The 16,413-nt window shown below is 35.0% G+C and overlaps 3 protein-coding genes and 1 long non-coding RNA gene across 10 annotated transcripts in view; 1 reads left to right on the top strand and 3 right to left on the bottom strand.

Moving 5' to 3' along the window:
• LOC118751012 (death-associated inhibitor of apoptosis 1-like) overlaps window positions 1–9,367 on the top strand; it is a 47,191-nt gene extending 37,824 nt beyond the window's left edge. For 2 of the 3 annotated variants that reach the window (XM_036485773.1, XM_036485772.1), the window contains exon 2: window positions 7,861–9,367. In XM_036485773.1, the coding sequence (XP_036341666.1) occupies window positions 7,967–9,262 (1,296 nt within the window). In that variant the 5' untranslated portion in view covers window positions 7,861–7,966 and the 3' untranslated portion in view covers window positions 9,263–9,367. Of the gene's footprint in view, window positions 1–4,985; window positions 5,209–7,860 lie in introns of those variants that run through there. The other variant, XM_036485771.1, reaches the window with a different exon arrangement.
• On the bottom strand, window positions 1,630–4,854 carry LOC118751013. Its single transcript, XM_036485775.1, has 2 exons — window positions 4,289–4,854; window positions 1,630–4,230 (listed from the first exon to the last, which is right to left on the bottom strand). The coding sequence occupies exon 2, from the start codon at window positions 2,284–2,286 to the stop codon at window positions 1,909–1,911; it is 378 nt and encodes a 125-aa protein (XP_036341668.1). The 5' UTR covers window positions 2,287–4,230; window positions 4,289–4,854; the 3' UTR covers window positions 1,630–1,908.
• A 102-nt stretch (window positions 9,368–9,469) lies between the features above and the next one.
• Window positions 9,470–11,480, bottom strand: LOC118751014. Of its 5 annotated transcripts, none has more exons than XR_004994474.1 (4): window positions 11,158–11,480; window positions 9,984–10,221; window positions 9,802–9,911; window positions 9,470–9,715 (listed from the first exon to the last, which is right to left on the bottom strand). It is a non-coding gene; the product is annotated as an uncharacterized LOC118751014 (long non-coding RNA). The 5 variants fall into 5 exon arrangements; XR_004994473.1 differs by having other exon boundaries at window positions 9,470–9,911; window positions 9,984–10,067; window positions 10,135–10,221; XR_004994470.1 differs by having other exon boundaries at window positions 9,470–9,911.
• A 3,679-nt stretch (window positions 11,481–15,159) lies between these two features.
• On the bottom strand, window positions 15,160–15,861 carry LOC118751009 (kunitz-type serine protease inhibitor homolog alpha-dendrotoxin-like). Its single transcript, XM_036485769.1, has 2 exons — window positions 15,754–15,861; window positions 15,160–15,681 (listed from the first exon to the last, which is right to left on the bottom strand). Exons 1-2 carry the CDS (start codon window positions 15,854–15,856, stop codon window positions 15,503–15,505), a joined length of 282 nt encoding a protein of 93 aa, XP_036341662.1. The 5' UTR covers window positions 15,857–15,861; the 3' UTR covers window positions 15,160–15,502.
• Window positions 15,862–16,413: the final 552 nt, after the last annotated feature.

The raw sequence follows: 16,413 nt of genomic DNA, 5'->3' as shown, positions 1-16,413 counted from the left end.
AACATGTATATCGACTACTGTTATCACGTCGATAGAGATGTCTAACCTGCTGTTAGTGTTGACCAGACATTGAGTAACCGGCTTAAGAGTGGCTCGAGTTGAGTTATTTTTGGAAACTGATTTCATGGACAAATCATGCTCAAATTTAGCTATTCCTTAAAACCATAGAACGTCAGAAAAGATCTTGTGTATCGATGTCTAATCCGAAAAGTTATCTGCATTAGAATACTTGTAAGCAGATACATATGTATATCTTTGTCACTTAAAGGCTATTTATTGGATTGAATTTATAAGTTTCGCGAACTTCTAGATTTTCTTGGTTGGAACTTTTCAGGTAATTGTTAATATTGACTTTTAATTGTTGTTAAGCAACCATCATCATAGAATTCTCTGGCGTCTCTAAGATAGTAATGCTTATCTTGACTTTTCGAGCTGGCCACGCGAAATTTTTTACTACATCGCTTAGCCCACCAACAGTATTATGGTGTTTAGTCAACCTGTACTTCAGAGTTTTGTGGCATTAAACATAGGTTTGAAACGTTAAACTTATTTTTTTATTGTTAGGCATCATTAGAAAAAAATTATAAATGATTGTCACGGGCGGGACACGATAAAACGTTTCAAAATCTCTTAAGTAGGTACTTATAATATAATAAAAGAAATGAAATAGGGCTGCTTAGTATAAACACACTCTAGTTATGAAATTATAGAAAACTCCCTAAAGTAGTAACTAAGCAATACGAAGTTTAAAACTTTTTAGTCACGGGTTGGACATGCTAAACCGTAGTGATTTTATCCTATTATATAATTTAAATGCCTATTTTTCTTCAATGCAATATTGCTTCTTCGGGGCGCAGAAAGATCGAGACATTTATTCCCCCCTTCAAAAAAATAATAACTTTGTGAATACTTGATTTTGCAGAGCCTTCTATATTAAAATATGTTGTCGTATTCAACTACTTTTCTAATGTTGAAGTTTTGAGTGTATTTACAGTGTAATAAAATAATATAACTAAATTTTTTTTCGAAAAAACGTTAATTTCAGGTATTGAGCATTGATTCATCAAGCATTCCATGTTCAATAAGCTACTCTACAATTGGACACAAAGTTTCACTTACTCATGGAATACCCCTATTGCATTTGGTACCCATATTTTTATTCTACATTGCATTGAATTTTTTAGATAATTTTTGGAATTAATCATATCTTTGAAATTACAAAGTGCTTTAATATAAATCCTAAAAACGCCACTTTAAATAAAAAAGTAGTAGTAAAAGTAGTAGTTATGGTAGGAGAGATCGAAGGAATTTTTTCTATTAAGTTGTTTAAAAATAATGAATATCTAAATCCCGGGACAAATCCAGGGACTAATCCCGGGATCCCGGAATTGTGATAACGGCGTCCCAAAAATCCCGGGATCTGAAAAAGCTGAAAAATTAACATCCCTAATTTGCACCGTGTGCGCTAGCTAGCCTTCTCCCCCACCCTCCCAGACAAATCTAGAATCGCCACAGCATATACATACATATATGTATGTACATGTGTACATACAGATGTTGGCGACCCATGCATTGTTGCCGTCTGCTTGTGATGAGTTGAATTATTATTTCTAGGTATGTATGTATGTATGTATGTATGTATGTATGCACGTTTTTTACACTTTTTTCGTCACGGGATGTAAAAAAAACCATCTAGCGCTATTGTTGGGTGGTAGTGCACGTATGTGTGTGTGCATGCACTCCACACAAAATCATCAACTCGACTTTTTCATGTTTCCATTGATGGTTCTTCTTGCATTGCATGGCTGGTTGCCCCGTTCGTTGTTGCCAACTCTTTCTGGCGTATGCAAGCGCACTCGTTCAAGCGTTGCGCCAGCGAGTCGGTTGCCTCTGGTTGCAGCAATTCGTTTAGTCAAGTATGAGTAGCATTTGTTGATGTTGTTGTTGCTGGTGTTGCTTTTGGTTTTGCTGCCACTTCAATTGTTTTGCTGTCGCTTGCATTGTTGTTGTTGTTGTTGCCGCTTGCGTTGTTTTTATGTTGCACTCAAATTGCTGTTTGACTGCATTCCATTGAAACTTTCTCACAGTCTGCTGCAAATGCCCCCAAGTTGTTGGTGGTGTGGCATTCGCCGCGTACGTCCCTGTTGCCGTCATCGTTGTCGGTACGGTTGGTTGGTTGCCTTTTACTGGCTGGTTCGCGCTACTACATAGGTTGATTGTTTGCTGGTAACTGGTGCCGCCGAGTGCCGAGTTCCTAGTATTGCCCAACGACTGGCTTGACTCCATTGGCTTGGCTTTGGTTTTGTAGTTGTTGCTGCTTTTTTGCTTGCTAACAGCAATTTCTCGTAGTTGCTGCTGCAATTGCAATGTTGTTTGTTGGATACCTACATGAAACCCAATCCAATCCAATTCACATACAATCGCCTGCTTCGAGAAAATACAATATGCTGCTTGCCTGACTTTTGGCGACTGGCTGTTGTAAGTCAGTTGGAAGGAATGGATTGAACGGACGTTCAGATGAGTAGGTATGCGTTGTTTTTGTTGGTTTCGAAATTTTGTCTTTGTCGGCAATCCTTTTCAATTTAAATTGCAGAAAATCAATTTTCGGCAGTCAAATATGGCTTGCAATTATTATTTTTTTTAATGAGCAGAATCTAATTTGGCCTTAAAGCCCGGCAAGGTAGTTAGTTCACTACATTTCTTACGAAGCTCAGAGATTTCTCAAGGAGTACGCAAAAAGGGGGTGAATCATAAGGTTTGTTTTTTACATTTTCGGGCAAATGCTCTCACTAAAGTGAATATACTGCCCCGAACCACGAGAACGTTGAAAACCCAAGCCGAAACTAAACGTGGCCAACGAACGCAATAACGTTGGGTTTCTTCACTTATCAATCAAAGAAAAACAGCAATATTTATTGGTTAAAATTTGAATTTTTATAATTCTTCCTCTTCTTCTGGCAGTTTGACAGTTTTCACAAACTCGCCCGGAAAAATTGTTCGGGTGATCTCGGGCTAGTGAAAAACAAAAATTACTCTTTCAAAGTGGCTCTCAAAAGTACGAGAACCAACAAAATGGACACTGTCAGGCACTCATGGGCTAGCAAAAAAAAAAAACAAACCTATTAAATTTTAAAATAATCTTTTAATTTTTCTGCAGTCTCTAGATATCATCACTGCACGTTAAGCCCTAGTTAAAGTCAACCATACTAAAGTTCATCAAGTAAGCAATTTACAACTAGGATCGTTAAAATATAAATAGAAAGCTGAATAACTATTTTATTACTTAATTGTCTTCTACTTTTAATTGTTGACAAGTCTGTACGTACAGAATTTTGTGGCCGCAAGGTGAAAATTTTTCTGTTTTTATAGAAATCATATTTGAGATTAACCCGTAAACAATTTCGACTTGTTACATAATGCTTTCCGAAAATTTTTCATTGCCATATTTTCCCAAAAATTTTCTCTTATTTCATATGTATTTACCACAACCGAAAATATTATTTTCTTTACTTTACAAACGCTATTGTACGCCTCTTCTTTCCTGCAACTCGCCCAATACGCAACCAATTTTCATACCGTGCATATATATACATAAGTTTGCTATGTTGCCACATTTCACTTCAACGCCATATAGTGAATTTTTTCTTGCATACAATGGCTGGCTTGAAAAAAAAAGAAAATCGCAATTTAAACAACCACCTCCACACCGCAGAGTGAAAGCCAAGGCAGCATGTTATTATGCGCTTTTCGTCTGACAATACCCCTTTCCCCTCTACCGAAGTAATACCACAATATTGCTACTAACTACGTTGCAACATTTAATAAAAAGTCTATTCGTACAATCTTTTGCGCCGTTCAGCGAGCTCGTCTACAACTAGCTGGTCGGTGGCGTAGCCATCGCCGTTTTTCGCCGCCGAGGTCGTTCATCGTAGGGTTCATTGATTATTGTGTATATACATTAAAAAACCCCACCGTTCAGGGCTCTCTAAGATGGTCATTATGTTGTTGCATGTTTTTGCGGTTGCATTCACATCCTCCTGGTCGTCGTCCTTGCCGGGTTTGCGTCGTTGTTGTCGATGACATTTATGTTGCTGGTCGTTGGCTGGCCGCCATTACTGTGCTGGAAATGTCCTGCGCAGCTGAATGCATACACTACGTTCCAATGGCACTCAGCGTGTGATTTATGACTCGTAAAAAGCATACACTTTCTTCCCAGCAGCGTCAACAACCCTTAGCGTAAATAGAGATTTGCGAATTCTCCATTAGCAAAAAAAATATGTGTACTTACTTACGGTCGCGGTCGTAGCGACTTGACGGCTGGCTTTGGTTTATGGTCTACCCTATATCTCGGTTGGTCGTCGGTCGTTGCTCGCTTATGAGTAATTTTCCGGCTTACGCTTACACGACGTGTAGGTACTCTGCACTTGTGTTGCATACTCCAATGCAGTGTCCGAATGCTCCAGCGTGCACTGTTCTTAGCCACAGTAACTTCTTAGCTTCGGTTGCTCTGAGCACGTTCGTCATCTCATCATCGTTGACGTAGTACTCGTTCGGAAAACGCCCGTAGCGTTTTGTCGTCGACGCGCTAATGCTGAAGCTTAACAAAATTGCGTGAAACTTCGCGGTGGTCGTCATCGCTGCCGCTAGCACTGCCGCCGGAGGCCATACACTTTAGCCCCCTTCCCACATGCAGGAAGTTTCTTGCAGCTGCAGCTGCTGCTGCTGCTAACACCTTGGCTGGCTGAGAGCAACGAGCATGTGTATGTGTACATAACGGGCAGCTGTCTGGCGCTAAGGGTGCTGCATGCTTGAGATTCCACCCCTAATCATCACTACCTACCGTCGTACGTACACTCATGCAGCGTGGCAATAGTGTCCTGCGCCGCAGCATTTTTACTCGCTCATTTTGCGTTGTTCGTCCTTAGCTTGGCTCATCATTTCCAGGATTCAGTCATCAAGCAGCCATCGTCAGGATACATCAGTCATAGTTACAGCTATCGGAAGTTAACACGCAGAAAATAAATTGTATAGTAAATATATACCGATTATTCTCTCTTAACTTGCCAAAAGTGTAAAATAAGAAAGGAAGTGAAAATAAAAATGGCGCCGCTAGTCACTGCCTTCGTGTAAAGCATTTATTGTTGAATGGTGACTTCGTCAACTTTCATGTATACATACTACGTATAATCGTCGTCGTTCGTGTTGAAGGTACATACTAGGCAAACAATTTTAAAGTGAAAAAATATTGCATGCAAAAAATATTACATAATTTTGCAATTGTGTACTAGCTGCACAAATGTATTATTTTCAAGCGTTAATTAGATACAAATTATTTGTATAAAAACTAAATAGTGCATAGCATGAATATTTCTATGGAAAGAGGAAGTGAGTTGTGGCTTTGGGGGTGAAGTGGTTTTTTTCTACGAACGAAAATACATATGTATGTAGTTTAGTAGTCATAAATAATAATATCAATAAACCAATAAGCTCTTAACTGGAAGGCGAGCAAAAAGCGTTTCTACAAAGTGGCAATCGATACCGCTTGAAAAAGAAAAAAATTTTATTTTGACTTGCTTCGTTTTGGGTGCATGTATAAACATACATACATATGTACATATTTCAAATATGTACATATGTACACATCGTCTTCACCAATGTAAAATACCGTAACTGAAAAATTTGAATTTTATAGAAACAAAAAATTCTTAAATTAGCTTAGGAATTGCTTAAGCTATCAATAAATCTTTTTTAAATATAGTTTTTTCATTTTGGTATGAGCTGCCCAGTTTTCTCCCCCTTTCAATCCAATTATGTACTATTTATCCGACAAATTTTGCTAAGCAATGTTCTAGCGAGTGGAAAACGGGAGGGAGCATGCAAAATCTTCAACCCTTTTTCGATAAATTTCAGTTTTTACACTTGAAAAAAAAAACGTCAGTTTCGAATAATTAACCTCTGGCAAATGGCTTTGAACGTGTTAAGAAAGTCGCAAAACTTTCAAATTAATTTTGAGTAAGAAAAAATGATTATCGAAGGTATTTATTTCGTTTAATTTTCTGGTTTCTCATACATACAAATATATTTTTTATTCGTCGATGGCTTTGTCTATTTTTTATATAATTGATTTTTTTTTTTCATTAAAAAATAGAATTTTTAAAATTTAATAATTTACAATTTTTTAAATACATTTTTTTAATTTTTTAATATTTTTTTTTTTTAATTTACATTTTTTTATATTTTTTTGGAGTTTTGTTTATAATTTTAAAGTCTTAAACAATTTTTTCACAAGTTAGTGTTAATTCCGATAATTTGTATTATATAAATTTTTTGTATTAAATTTGTAAGTTCTTTTAATTTTGTAATTTTTCTGATCTTTTTTTCCAGTGTACACAATCTTTTGAGAGATATGTATTTAATTTTCTAAGTTTTTATTAACTGTTCATTAATATGCGACAACCGAATGCTTTCAGAAAACGCATTCGCAGGCCCAGTTGTGCGCGAGACTTAGGAGGCAACGGAACGTATAGAATGTAAATTTTAGTTTTTTATTGTCGCAAATAGTATAAAGAGCAAAGCGAAAATATAGGAACACCGAAGCATAATACAACGTAAATAACACGAGAAAAGAAGTACAAAAACTAAGAAAAATAATTAAGTATACAAATTTAATAAAATTTTAGTAAGAGTGTAAGAAATAAAATAATTGCAATTAATACATGAACAAGTATAAATGTAAAAAATTAATATGTAATAAAAATAAATAAAACTTACTGAAGATTTATTAGAAAATAAGAAATAAAATGTAACAAAAAATTTAAATTAGATATAAAAAATAAAGCTAAAAAGAAAAACAAATTAAAAAAAAAAACACAAAGTGGGTAAGAAATAGAATAATAATATATAAAAAACAATATTCAAGAAATAATATAAAAAAATATTAAATAAATAAAAAAATTAAGTAAATAAAAAAAATGAATAAAAAAATAAACAAAAATTAATAACAAATATAAAAATTAAATAAAAAAGAAATTAATAAAATAAATAAATTAATTAAATATATAACTAAATAAAAAATGTGTAAATTAAATTAAAAATAATTAAATCAAACATGTTAATAATTGAATTAAAAATAATTAAATCAAAAATTTCATTAATTACATTAAAAATTTAAATTAATTAAATTAAAAATATTTAAATCAAAAATTTCAATTAACTAATTTGTTAATGTGCAAAATAACCTGAAACTTTATCATTGAAACTAAGACATGTTTAAATATTCTTACTTTTATTTTGTTTGTTTTGTATTTAAGTTTAACTTTTTGGATGAATGCAAACCTTGTAGCAAATATGTTGCACAAAATTTCACTGAGTGTCGAATTTTTTATCGTGATAAAGAATTATTAAAGCGAAATTTTAGAAAGACATTATTTTTCTTGTGAATGGGTGTGTGAGTAATGCGGATTGAAGGCGCCAACCACTATCTTATCTTTCAAAAACGTCGAGCTTTGCGTTATCTGTTACCAACTTCACTCTCGTTCTCATTGGCGAACAATATCAATTATTTATGAGGGTGGTCAGACAATTTACAATAAGTATACCTACTACACCTTCGAGGTCTATGCCCTACTCAAAAACTTCGTCGTAGACTACATAATACGAGTATATACGCACTTGTTGCAATGCAAACATTGCAACAGGGCAATCATATGAGCACTTGGTCAATAGCGTTATGTAAAGTAGAAGCAACAATTCTCCTTATCTAGTAATTTTATAATTTCTTGTCAACAATTTTTTTATCTACTTTTAAACTTATCTATAAATTTACTAACTATACCTTTATTATTTTCATTGTTCTTTCAGACTTATACCCGCAACAGCAGCAATAGCCGCAGCTCGTATACACTATTACCAACACTCAGTTGTAGACTTTTCTCCCGTAATCAAAGTAAACGCGAATATCAGCAAAATGTCTGAAACCATAACCGAGAAACCTTCCACCTACAAAGCTAACAACTCGAACCATCACTGTTTGAGGTCGTACTTTTGTCCAACATTTTTCTACACAAACAGCTACGACGTAACGGATAATAAAACGAATGAAATGTTCCATCATCAATGGAAACCGGAACAATTTACTATGGATGAAAAATATCAACGTGAAGACGAACGCTTAAAGACATTTGAAAACTGGCCATTGGAGTGGCTGAATAAGAAGGAATTAGCGCAAACTGGTCTATTCTATACGGGCGAAGATGATAAGGTGAAATGTTATTTCTGTGAAGTTGAAATCGGTCGTTGGGAGCGCGAAGATCAGCCCGTTAATGAGCATTTACGTTTTTCACCCAATTGCCCATTGCTGAGACGTCGCACAACCAACAATGTCCCGCTCAATGGTGAAACACTGAATCGCGTCTTACCACCCATTAGTTATGATGTTTGTGGCAATGAGGGACTCGAATTGGAAAATGAGGCTGCTGAGCCATCAGTAGGGGCTGGTGCTGAGGAGGGTCTGACGACGACAGCACCCGTTGGCGTTACTTACCAATATGATAGCATAGCGAGTGGCCATGCGACGCATAACAACTCCAACGTCAGCAACAACAGCAGCAGCAGCAGTAGATGTGGCAACGAATTGCAATTATATCGACCAGAGTATCCTGAGTACGCTATCGAAGCGGCACGTTTACGTTCGTTCGCCGAATGGCCACGCAACATGAAACAGCGGCCAAAGCAGCTGGCCGATGCTGGCTTCTTCTACACCGGTATTGGTGATCGTGTCAAATGCTTTAGCTGTGGTTGTGGCCTCAAGGATTGGGATGATGACGATGAACCATGGGAACAGCATGCGCTCTGGTTACCTAAATGTCGTTACTTGAATCTGCTGAAGGGCCAAAGTTTTATTGACAGCGTTGCGGCTAAGTTCAAAATGAACAATGGTAAAAACGCGGATGCAGCACCAGAATCAGATGAACATTGTCCAGCAACGGAGGCAACGCTTGCCGCAGCAGCAGCAGCAGCAGCTCAATCACCGGCGGTGTCGTGTACAACAACCACAACAACGGCAGCAAACGATGAGATGAAATCCACACAGGCAACAATCGCCGAGGAGAAGCTCTGCAAGATTTGCTATGCTGATGAATACAACACGGCGTTTTTACCCTGTGGTCATGTAGTAGCATGCGCCAAGTGCGCGTCCTCGGTCTCGAAGTGCCCGGTCTGCCGAAAACCTTTTACAAATGTGATGCGTGTGTTTTTTCCTTAATCATCTATAAACACTATTTATTAAACTGTAGACTAACCCGCGTTGTAAATAATAAAAACGTTAATATGCGGTCATTCGGCCAGTTGTAGTTTATGTATATGCCCCCCCAAAAAAAAAAACAAAGAAATAGCTACGCTGCAACTGGCCGAATAAAAATATATTTATGTAATTAATTACTTATTCTTAAAATAAATATAAAACCATAACAATTAAATAAAAACAAAATACTGTAGTCTTTCATTTCCGCAATGTTGATGGAAGAAGGCGCTTAGAAGGCATATCATTTCAGCTACTTACATAAATATCTAATCATGTATAAGTACCTACATACGTAAATATATGTATGTGCAAGTACTCGGTGGCTGGCACAGCGCTCTACGGACCGCCCACACATAAAATCCAATCTCTATTCGCATTGCAATTCTATAGCGCGCATATTGTATGTCACAGCATCTAAAAAAAAAAAAAAAAAACAACTTAAAGGAGAACCAAACGCAGCCACTCAAGCTTCGTGCCACTCGGTTGTTGATGATGCTTACGCAAACTTGTTGGCTTTTGAGACTTGGCTTGGCTGGCTGGGCTGCCAGTGTGTGTGGGTTTTCTTTGAAGAACGCGATGCGTCAGCGCCAGTTACGCGGTCGTTTGGATGCTGGTAAAGTAGATAAAAATTGTCGCATAAATAAATAAATAATTGACTTGCTCTTGTTGCACACAAACTCACACAAACAAACGCTTATTGTGTCGTTCTGAAAATGCATTGGCTTTTTGCTGCCATATACGGAAACAGCTCAATGAAGGTTGTCAGCTTTAAAATGAAATTAAATAATAATTAAAGTTTGTACATAGTTGGAAAGGGGGCGGGGTGGTAGTACATAGTTGATTGCATGGCGTAGGTCGTAGTGCGCGCATAGTTTCCAATAATTAAATGTGCTTATATTCGGCGGTTCTAATGTATTTAGCTGCATATAATCGGAGATAAAAAATATGAATTCGTGAATTTTTAATGTTCTATACTATGTATGTACATTAGACCGTACCAGAAAAAAAGTTCGCTTTGCACCTCTCGAGTCCTAAAGTATTTTTGCAAGGCAATTTAGAATTTTTTTTAGAAATTTTGTTGGTTCCAAAGTTCATTGATCTCATCTACCATGTTTTGGTATTTTCCACTTACCCTTCCTTGAGCGAAGAATAGCTGAAATTTAACATTTGTTTACCGAAAGCAAAAACAAAATAGGTTTGTTGTTCATGTAAAAATTATCTAGTAACTTTCCATCAACTCACCTAATTTCTGAGAATTTGTTGTCATAGAGAAAAGTATCCAAAAAGTACGTGAACATAAACCAGTAAAAATTTGAAAGTTTCATGAAAAGCTTATAAATTTGTGGTTTATTCGTAGCAATTTCCTAATAAACAGTCTTATTTTTTGTCAATTTGAACTTGTAGAACGCCATAAATAATTTCCTTATTCGTTTCAATTGCACCCAGCAACATGCGATCAGCTGTTTTCTCGTTTGCAAGTTTTTACTGGCAAAAATGTGTCCAGTAAAAATTTGCAACTTCTTCTAGAGAACTGTCATTTTGCTCTTTCAATTTCCCATACTTTGCAAGTTTTTTGGATACATGAACACCAAAACTAGATATTTTTTGATAACTTTTGAAAAATTTTGACTACATGAACAGGCATAATTGAAGTAAGTTTTTTGTTTTTGTACTACCGCTACCACCTTATGAATTCTTCTTGGTGTCACCAAAAAATGTAAAAGGGCAACACGTGGATCTAGTGAAAATCAATTTTTCGAAATGGCCTTGCAAAAATACTTAACAACTCAGGGCGAACTTTTTTGTTTGCTTGGAAGGTGGTACGGTCTAATGTACATATGTATGTAGACCCCCACAGTATTTAGACCCCTGCTCAAGGGAGCTAAGTCATGACTTGATGTGGTTATCATTTGATTGAGTCTAAGGCGGCCGAGAAAATGAGTCTCGATGATTGCCTGATTTTTGATGTTGTCCAAATTCGAAGTATACGATGTTGACCAGAATGAAGTTGGATAAGAGTTTGTCTATAATTATACCCACTGGAGCTTTAACGATATACCGGTTGACGGTGAGCAGATGAAGGAGGTGTAGATGAAATGATTGTCGTCGATTGGGTATAATCGCGGCACGTTTTGGCCGACACGAACGGTTTGTTGCGGATATACGAGCATAGAATATATGTGCATCACCAAAAAAAGTTGCGGTTTTTCCGCCGGGATTACAAAATTGATTATATTTTAAGACGTCCACCAAAATTTTTCGGAAAAATATTAAGATTAAAGCGAGTTGGACCGATTTGAAAATACCTCCAAAAATGAAGCTTTTTATGAATAAAAATAGTATCTTAAAGAACTTTTTGAAAAAAGTCCCCTCAGATGACAAATTAGATTAAGCTTAAAAAATCTGCATACAAATATTTAAAAATCTTTTCAACGGAATCGTAAGAATGAAATTTTTGATGCTGTTTTTTTACATTTTTCAAAGATTGGTTTACGAAAAACTTGAATAACTGGGCCAAAAATGTTCTGATTTAGAATTATGGGATCTCAGTAGAAAGGTATTTTCACACTGTGTTTATTTCTGGCCAAAAAAACGCCATTCGTGTCCCATCTTGTTTTTTCGAATACCAACACATCTTAATTCCACTTTAAATTACGTTCGTTCATCCTACCTTTCTCTTCCATCGTTTGAATGATTTTATTAGCAAAGAAATAAAAAGGATGAGAAAATACCTTTCCAATGATATCTCACAAGTCTAAATCGGGAGAGTTTAGGCTCAGTTATTCAAGTTTTTTTTATAACAATCTTTGAAAAAAGTTAAAAACAGCATCAAAAATCTCATTATCACGATTGCGTTCAAATTTTTTTAAAAATTTTTAAAAATATTTTTACGCAAATTTTTTAACCTTAAACCGTTTTGTCATTTGAGGCGATTTTTTCAAAAAAAAATTTTTAAGAAACTATTTTTACTCATAAAAAACTCAATTTTTGGAGGTATTTTCAAATCGGTCCAGCTCACTTAAATCTTAATATTTTTCCGAAATATTTTGGTGGACGTCTTAAAATATAATAGATTTTATAGTTCCAATGGAAAAATAGTACCGATTTTTTTTGTATGGGGAGTGATGCAGTCTAATGTACATAGTAGGACCATGTAAGTTTGCTTAATTATTTTCATTGTAGTTGACAAGTAGGTGTCCATAGACAGCACTGATGAAACTTGCAACACCGCTGCAATTGCCTGGTATATTAGCCAAGTTCCATGTCTTCAGACATGTGGAGTATAAATACTTTGCGCAGCACAGCACATTTTTGGATAGAAAGAGATCTGGCGACGCTCGATTTGGAGGCAACGTGTTGTTACAACAACACAAATAATAGTAAGAGCCTTTATAGTGGTCCGGTTGCAACCACAATCATCATCAGTAACGGAAACATAATGCACATAAAGTTTTATTCCTACAAAAAAAATCTGATCAGCATGCGGCAACGGTCAGTAAAACACTATCGCAACTTCTCTTCAAATCAGACCTATATGAAATCTGAATTCCTTCAAGGGAAACCGCGCGCGTTCTGGGACTATGACTGGGGTTGACAAATGAAGGAGAAGATGACTAAACCACCAACTTAGCTGAAGATTGCTGCGTAAACAGCTAAAAAGAGAGTAGCCATTAGATAAACTTACGTCTTGTACTTAACGAGAAGGTATGTAAGTTGTAAAATCGTTAATTATCATTATAAAATTATTGATTTGAATAATCTTCTCTTTTATTGTTTCACTAGTCCTGTACAGCTCTCCGAAAGATTGCCCGTTTTTTTCATTCTACAACTACAATCAAAGAATATTCACCTTCATTTTCGAAAAAGCTTAAAACGCATATACATATAGCATGAAACACTTTGCAGCGCACTTTGCCTCTGTTCACCCGTCTCAACTTATTGCAACTTGCCAAATGCGTATATCGCATTGCCGAATATTTACTGCAACACCAATAAGGCATTAGAGAAGACGCATATAAGGCAAAATATGCACTTCGGTATGTATGTATTTACGTTTGTCTGTATTAATCATACATACATACATTTTTTTTTTTTTACTTTTAGCATGCAAACATTTAAGCCAGGCACAAACTTGTATTCAGCTACAGCAGCATTGATTACTTATTGTGATGAATCACACTGGCGGGAATTTGCGTTTTGAGCTCATGGCGTATAAAATAAACATATGATGTATTGAATATTGCATTTACATTTAGCTATAAGCGTAAACATGTCGAATATATGTATATGCACTTTACAGTGTAGCCTGGCTAAAGGGAACAAAGGGATAAAACCAATCGAAAAAGTACAAAGTAATCGAGGCGTTATTTCTATAGAAGAAAAGTGCATTGCTTTTTAAAGAGATAAAAAAGATAATTTAAATTATACCGCCCTAAAAAAAAAATAAAAATCTAAAGAGCGATAGACCAGCAGCCGGATTCCAACATTCGCTATCGCTGATTACGATCGCCACTTGTACTCTTGATGTGCTCATCTAGGTATTACTCGACTATTTTTTATGCGATTTTAACTTTCAATTATATTTTGGAAAGATGATTTAAAGACTTTTTATATGTATGTAGTATATAAACCTGTTGTTGGACTTAAGGCTGCGTTCTCAAGTAGCTTTTAAAATTTATCTGCCCTTCAAATAGATTTTTTGAGAACAAAATTAGTGTTGAAAGCAGGGACCGAAAATACCTATTAAATACCAACATATTTAGTTTTAGATAATTGGAAAATCGTTGTTTTTAAAATTTTTTTTTAAATTAAAAATAATAGTTAAAATTTTATTTTTATTTTTTCGCTTATTTTTAACCGTTATAATCAGTCTGCTTTTTTATGAGCATTTCAAATTCTTTGTGATATAAAAAATAATAATATATTGAAAATAATGGTTATGGGATGACCGAAAAAACTAAAAATCCAAAAATAACGATTATTATATATTTTTTCAATAAAAATCAAAATTTAGCGATTATTTTTAATCGGAAAAATATAAACTCAATTTTAACAATAAAATTATGATTTTCATTATAAAGATCATAACCGTTACGGTCCCTGGTTTAAAGGGAAGATAAATTTTAAAAGCTAACTGAATCAAAGGTGCTTAGACTAATAACTGCAATAGCACAAATTTGGCAGCTTTCATTGAACATTTTGCAATAAACGATGATCAGAGTTAAAATATTAAAACAAAATATGAGTTATTTCAGCGATTCAAAATAGAAAAGATATAACTATGCTGGTCTGCCATTTGAGATTATGTTTTTGTAGGGCGGTGTTATCTAATAAACAGTCAACACCCTACAACACCGAAAACCATAACGTAAAAGCTTTCGATTATCTCCTTTTGCTTCTGTAGAGTATAAAAATATTTTGAGCAAAAAAAAAAAACACTTTCAATCCTCTGACCAACAGTTCATTGGCAGTACTATGTAGATGGAAATAACCTGGATAGAAAAGCGAGATATTCACCCCTATTGCGAGTGTCGACTAGTAGTAGATAAACGACTATTATTCGATTATCGCTTTTCCATAGTATTGTGAATGTCGATTTTTCGTTCAATAAGCAACTGTGACTAGATTTTAATCGCTCGTCCTTCTTCAACTGTTTGTTTGTTGAATGATAAACGCCTATAAGTTATTCACACTAACTCATTGAATGAGACAACGACGTTCACAATACCATGGAAAAGCGATAATCGAATAATAGTCGTTTATCTACTACCAGTCGACACTCGCAATAGGGGTGATTGATTTGAAAATGTTTTAAAAGGAATTGCCACCTATAAAAGCAATTAAACAAATTTATGTAGCATAAATATATGCTATGAAATGTAAGTTGTCTTTTATACTGAAATTTTGTGGTACCTTGACACAATAAGCAACTTTTCTAAATGACATTTTATTCAAACTCTACTAAAATTCAATAGGATAAAACACCGCAGACCTATTTTTTTTTTTAATATCCGAAATGGTACTTTTTGTTAAATTTTTATACAAGGTTTAAATTTGGATTTGTTTGACGCCTATTTTTATAAAAAAGTAGTAAACAATAAATAAAGTGCATAAGTGCATAATAAAGAATTTTGTAACATATTTTTCCCATAAAATGTAAATGTACATATACATAAGTAAATTTTGTATAGACTTCCTCCATCAAATGCAAGAATTCCGGCAGCCCTCCAAGGTGCAGAAACGATTCTCATTCCCTCCACAGCCGAGATAATTCAGACGCTCACATCTTTGCGCCCTTTCATTGAAGTGCCACATTTGTCTGGGCTGACAGCCACGACCGGATGTACCAACATTCTTTGGCTTCAGACATAGTTGGGTTGCTAAATTAAGGGTAAATAATAATTTTTATTTATTAAAAATATATTTTCTATCAAAAGTCAAAGGGCTTTTACGTGGCCTTCCAGGACATTGTACATCTTGCGCCGCTGCTAGTGTGGCCAGCGCAAGTAAAACGAAAGCGACAATCCATATGAATTTCATTGTTGTTTTACTCATGTTAATAAAACTGATTAAAATGTAAATTTTCTTAAAGTAACCGCCTTTTATATGGCCGGCTTTCAGAAAAATACTTATTTAATTAATGTGAGATTATTTAAAACACGCTGTTTATAAATACAAATACTATATTTATGTATGTATGTATATATGTGAAGACATACACTGTACATTAAGCTGGGTCATGACAAAATTACTTTTATGCAATTTATGCATTTATTTATTTAACACTTTGTGTTATATATATATGCAAAAATTCTATTCACGACGCTCAGTAAACACTGTCATGGGAAGTCAGTAGCAACCCTTTTGAAATTTTTTTTTTGAGCAACGTATTTTTGAACACTTCGTTTGATTAAACGTTGTAAATTCTTTCTTCATTCAAATTTTTTGAAGTGCCTTCTAATAAAAGGTGCAATCCCGTATTCCTCGGACTCGGACTAGTAAAACTGTCAAAAAATAAAAATTCGCTCAGAGCGAGAGTAACATTGAAAAGTACGGGATCGCTTTCTAGTAAAAAATGGTAAATTCTGTCAACTTCAACATAACCTCCAAAT

This window comes from Rhagoletis pomonella, unplaced genomic scaffold (assembly GCF_013731165.1).
Source record: "Rhagoletis pomonella isolate Grant_MI unplaced genomic scaffold, Rhpom_1.0 Rhpom_scaffold_00491, whole genome shotgun sequence".
Taxonomy (NCBI): Eukaryota; Metazoa; Arthropoda; class Insecta; order Diptera; family Tephritidae; genus Rhagoletis; species Rhagoletis pomonella.
The sequence above is the reverse complement of the archived record's forward strand: the minus strand, read 5'-3'. Positions and strand labels throughout refer to the sequence as shown.

What these genes read in the sequence shown, in the direction of transcription:
- LOC118751013 (XM_036485775.1), bottom strand. Translation starts at nt 2,286, where the DNA reads ATGGAGTCAAGCCAGTCGTTGGGCAATACTAGGAACTCGGCACTCGGC.
- LOC118751009 (XM_036485769.1), bottom strand. Translation starts at nt 15,856, where the DNA reads ATGAGTAAAACAACAATGAAATTCATATGGATTGTCGCTTTCGTTTTA. An exon ending in ACAATGTCCTGGAAGGCCAC is followed by an intron (nt 15,682 to 15,753) that starts GTAAAAGCCCTT and finishes CCCTTAATTTAG; the next exon opens with CAACCCAACTATGTCTGAAG.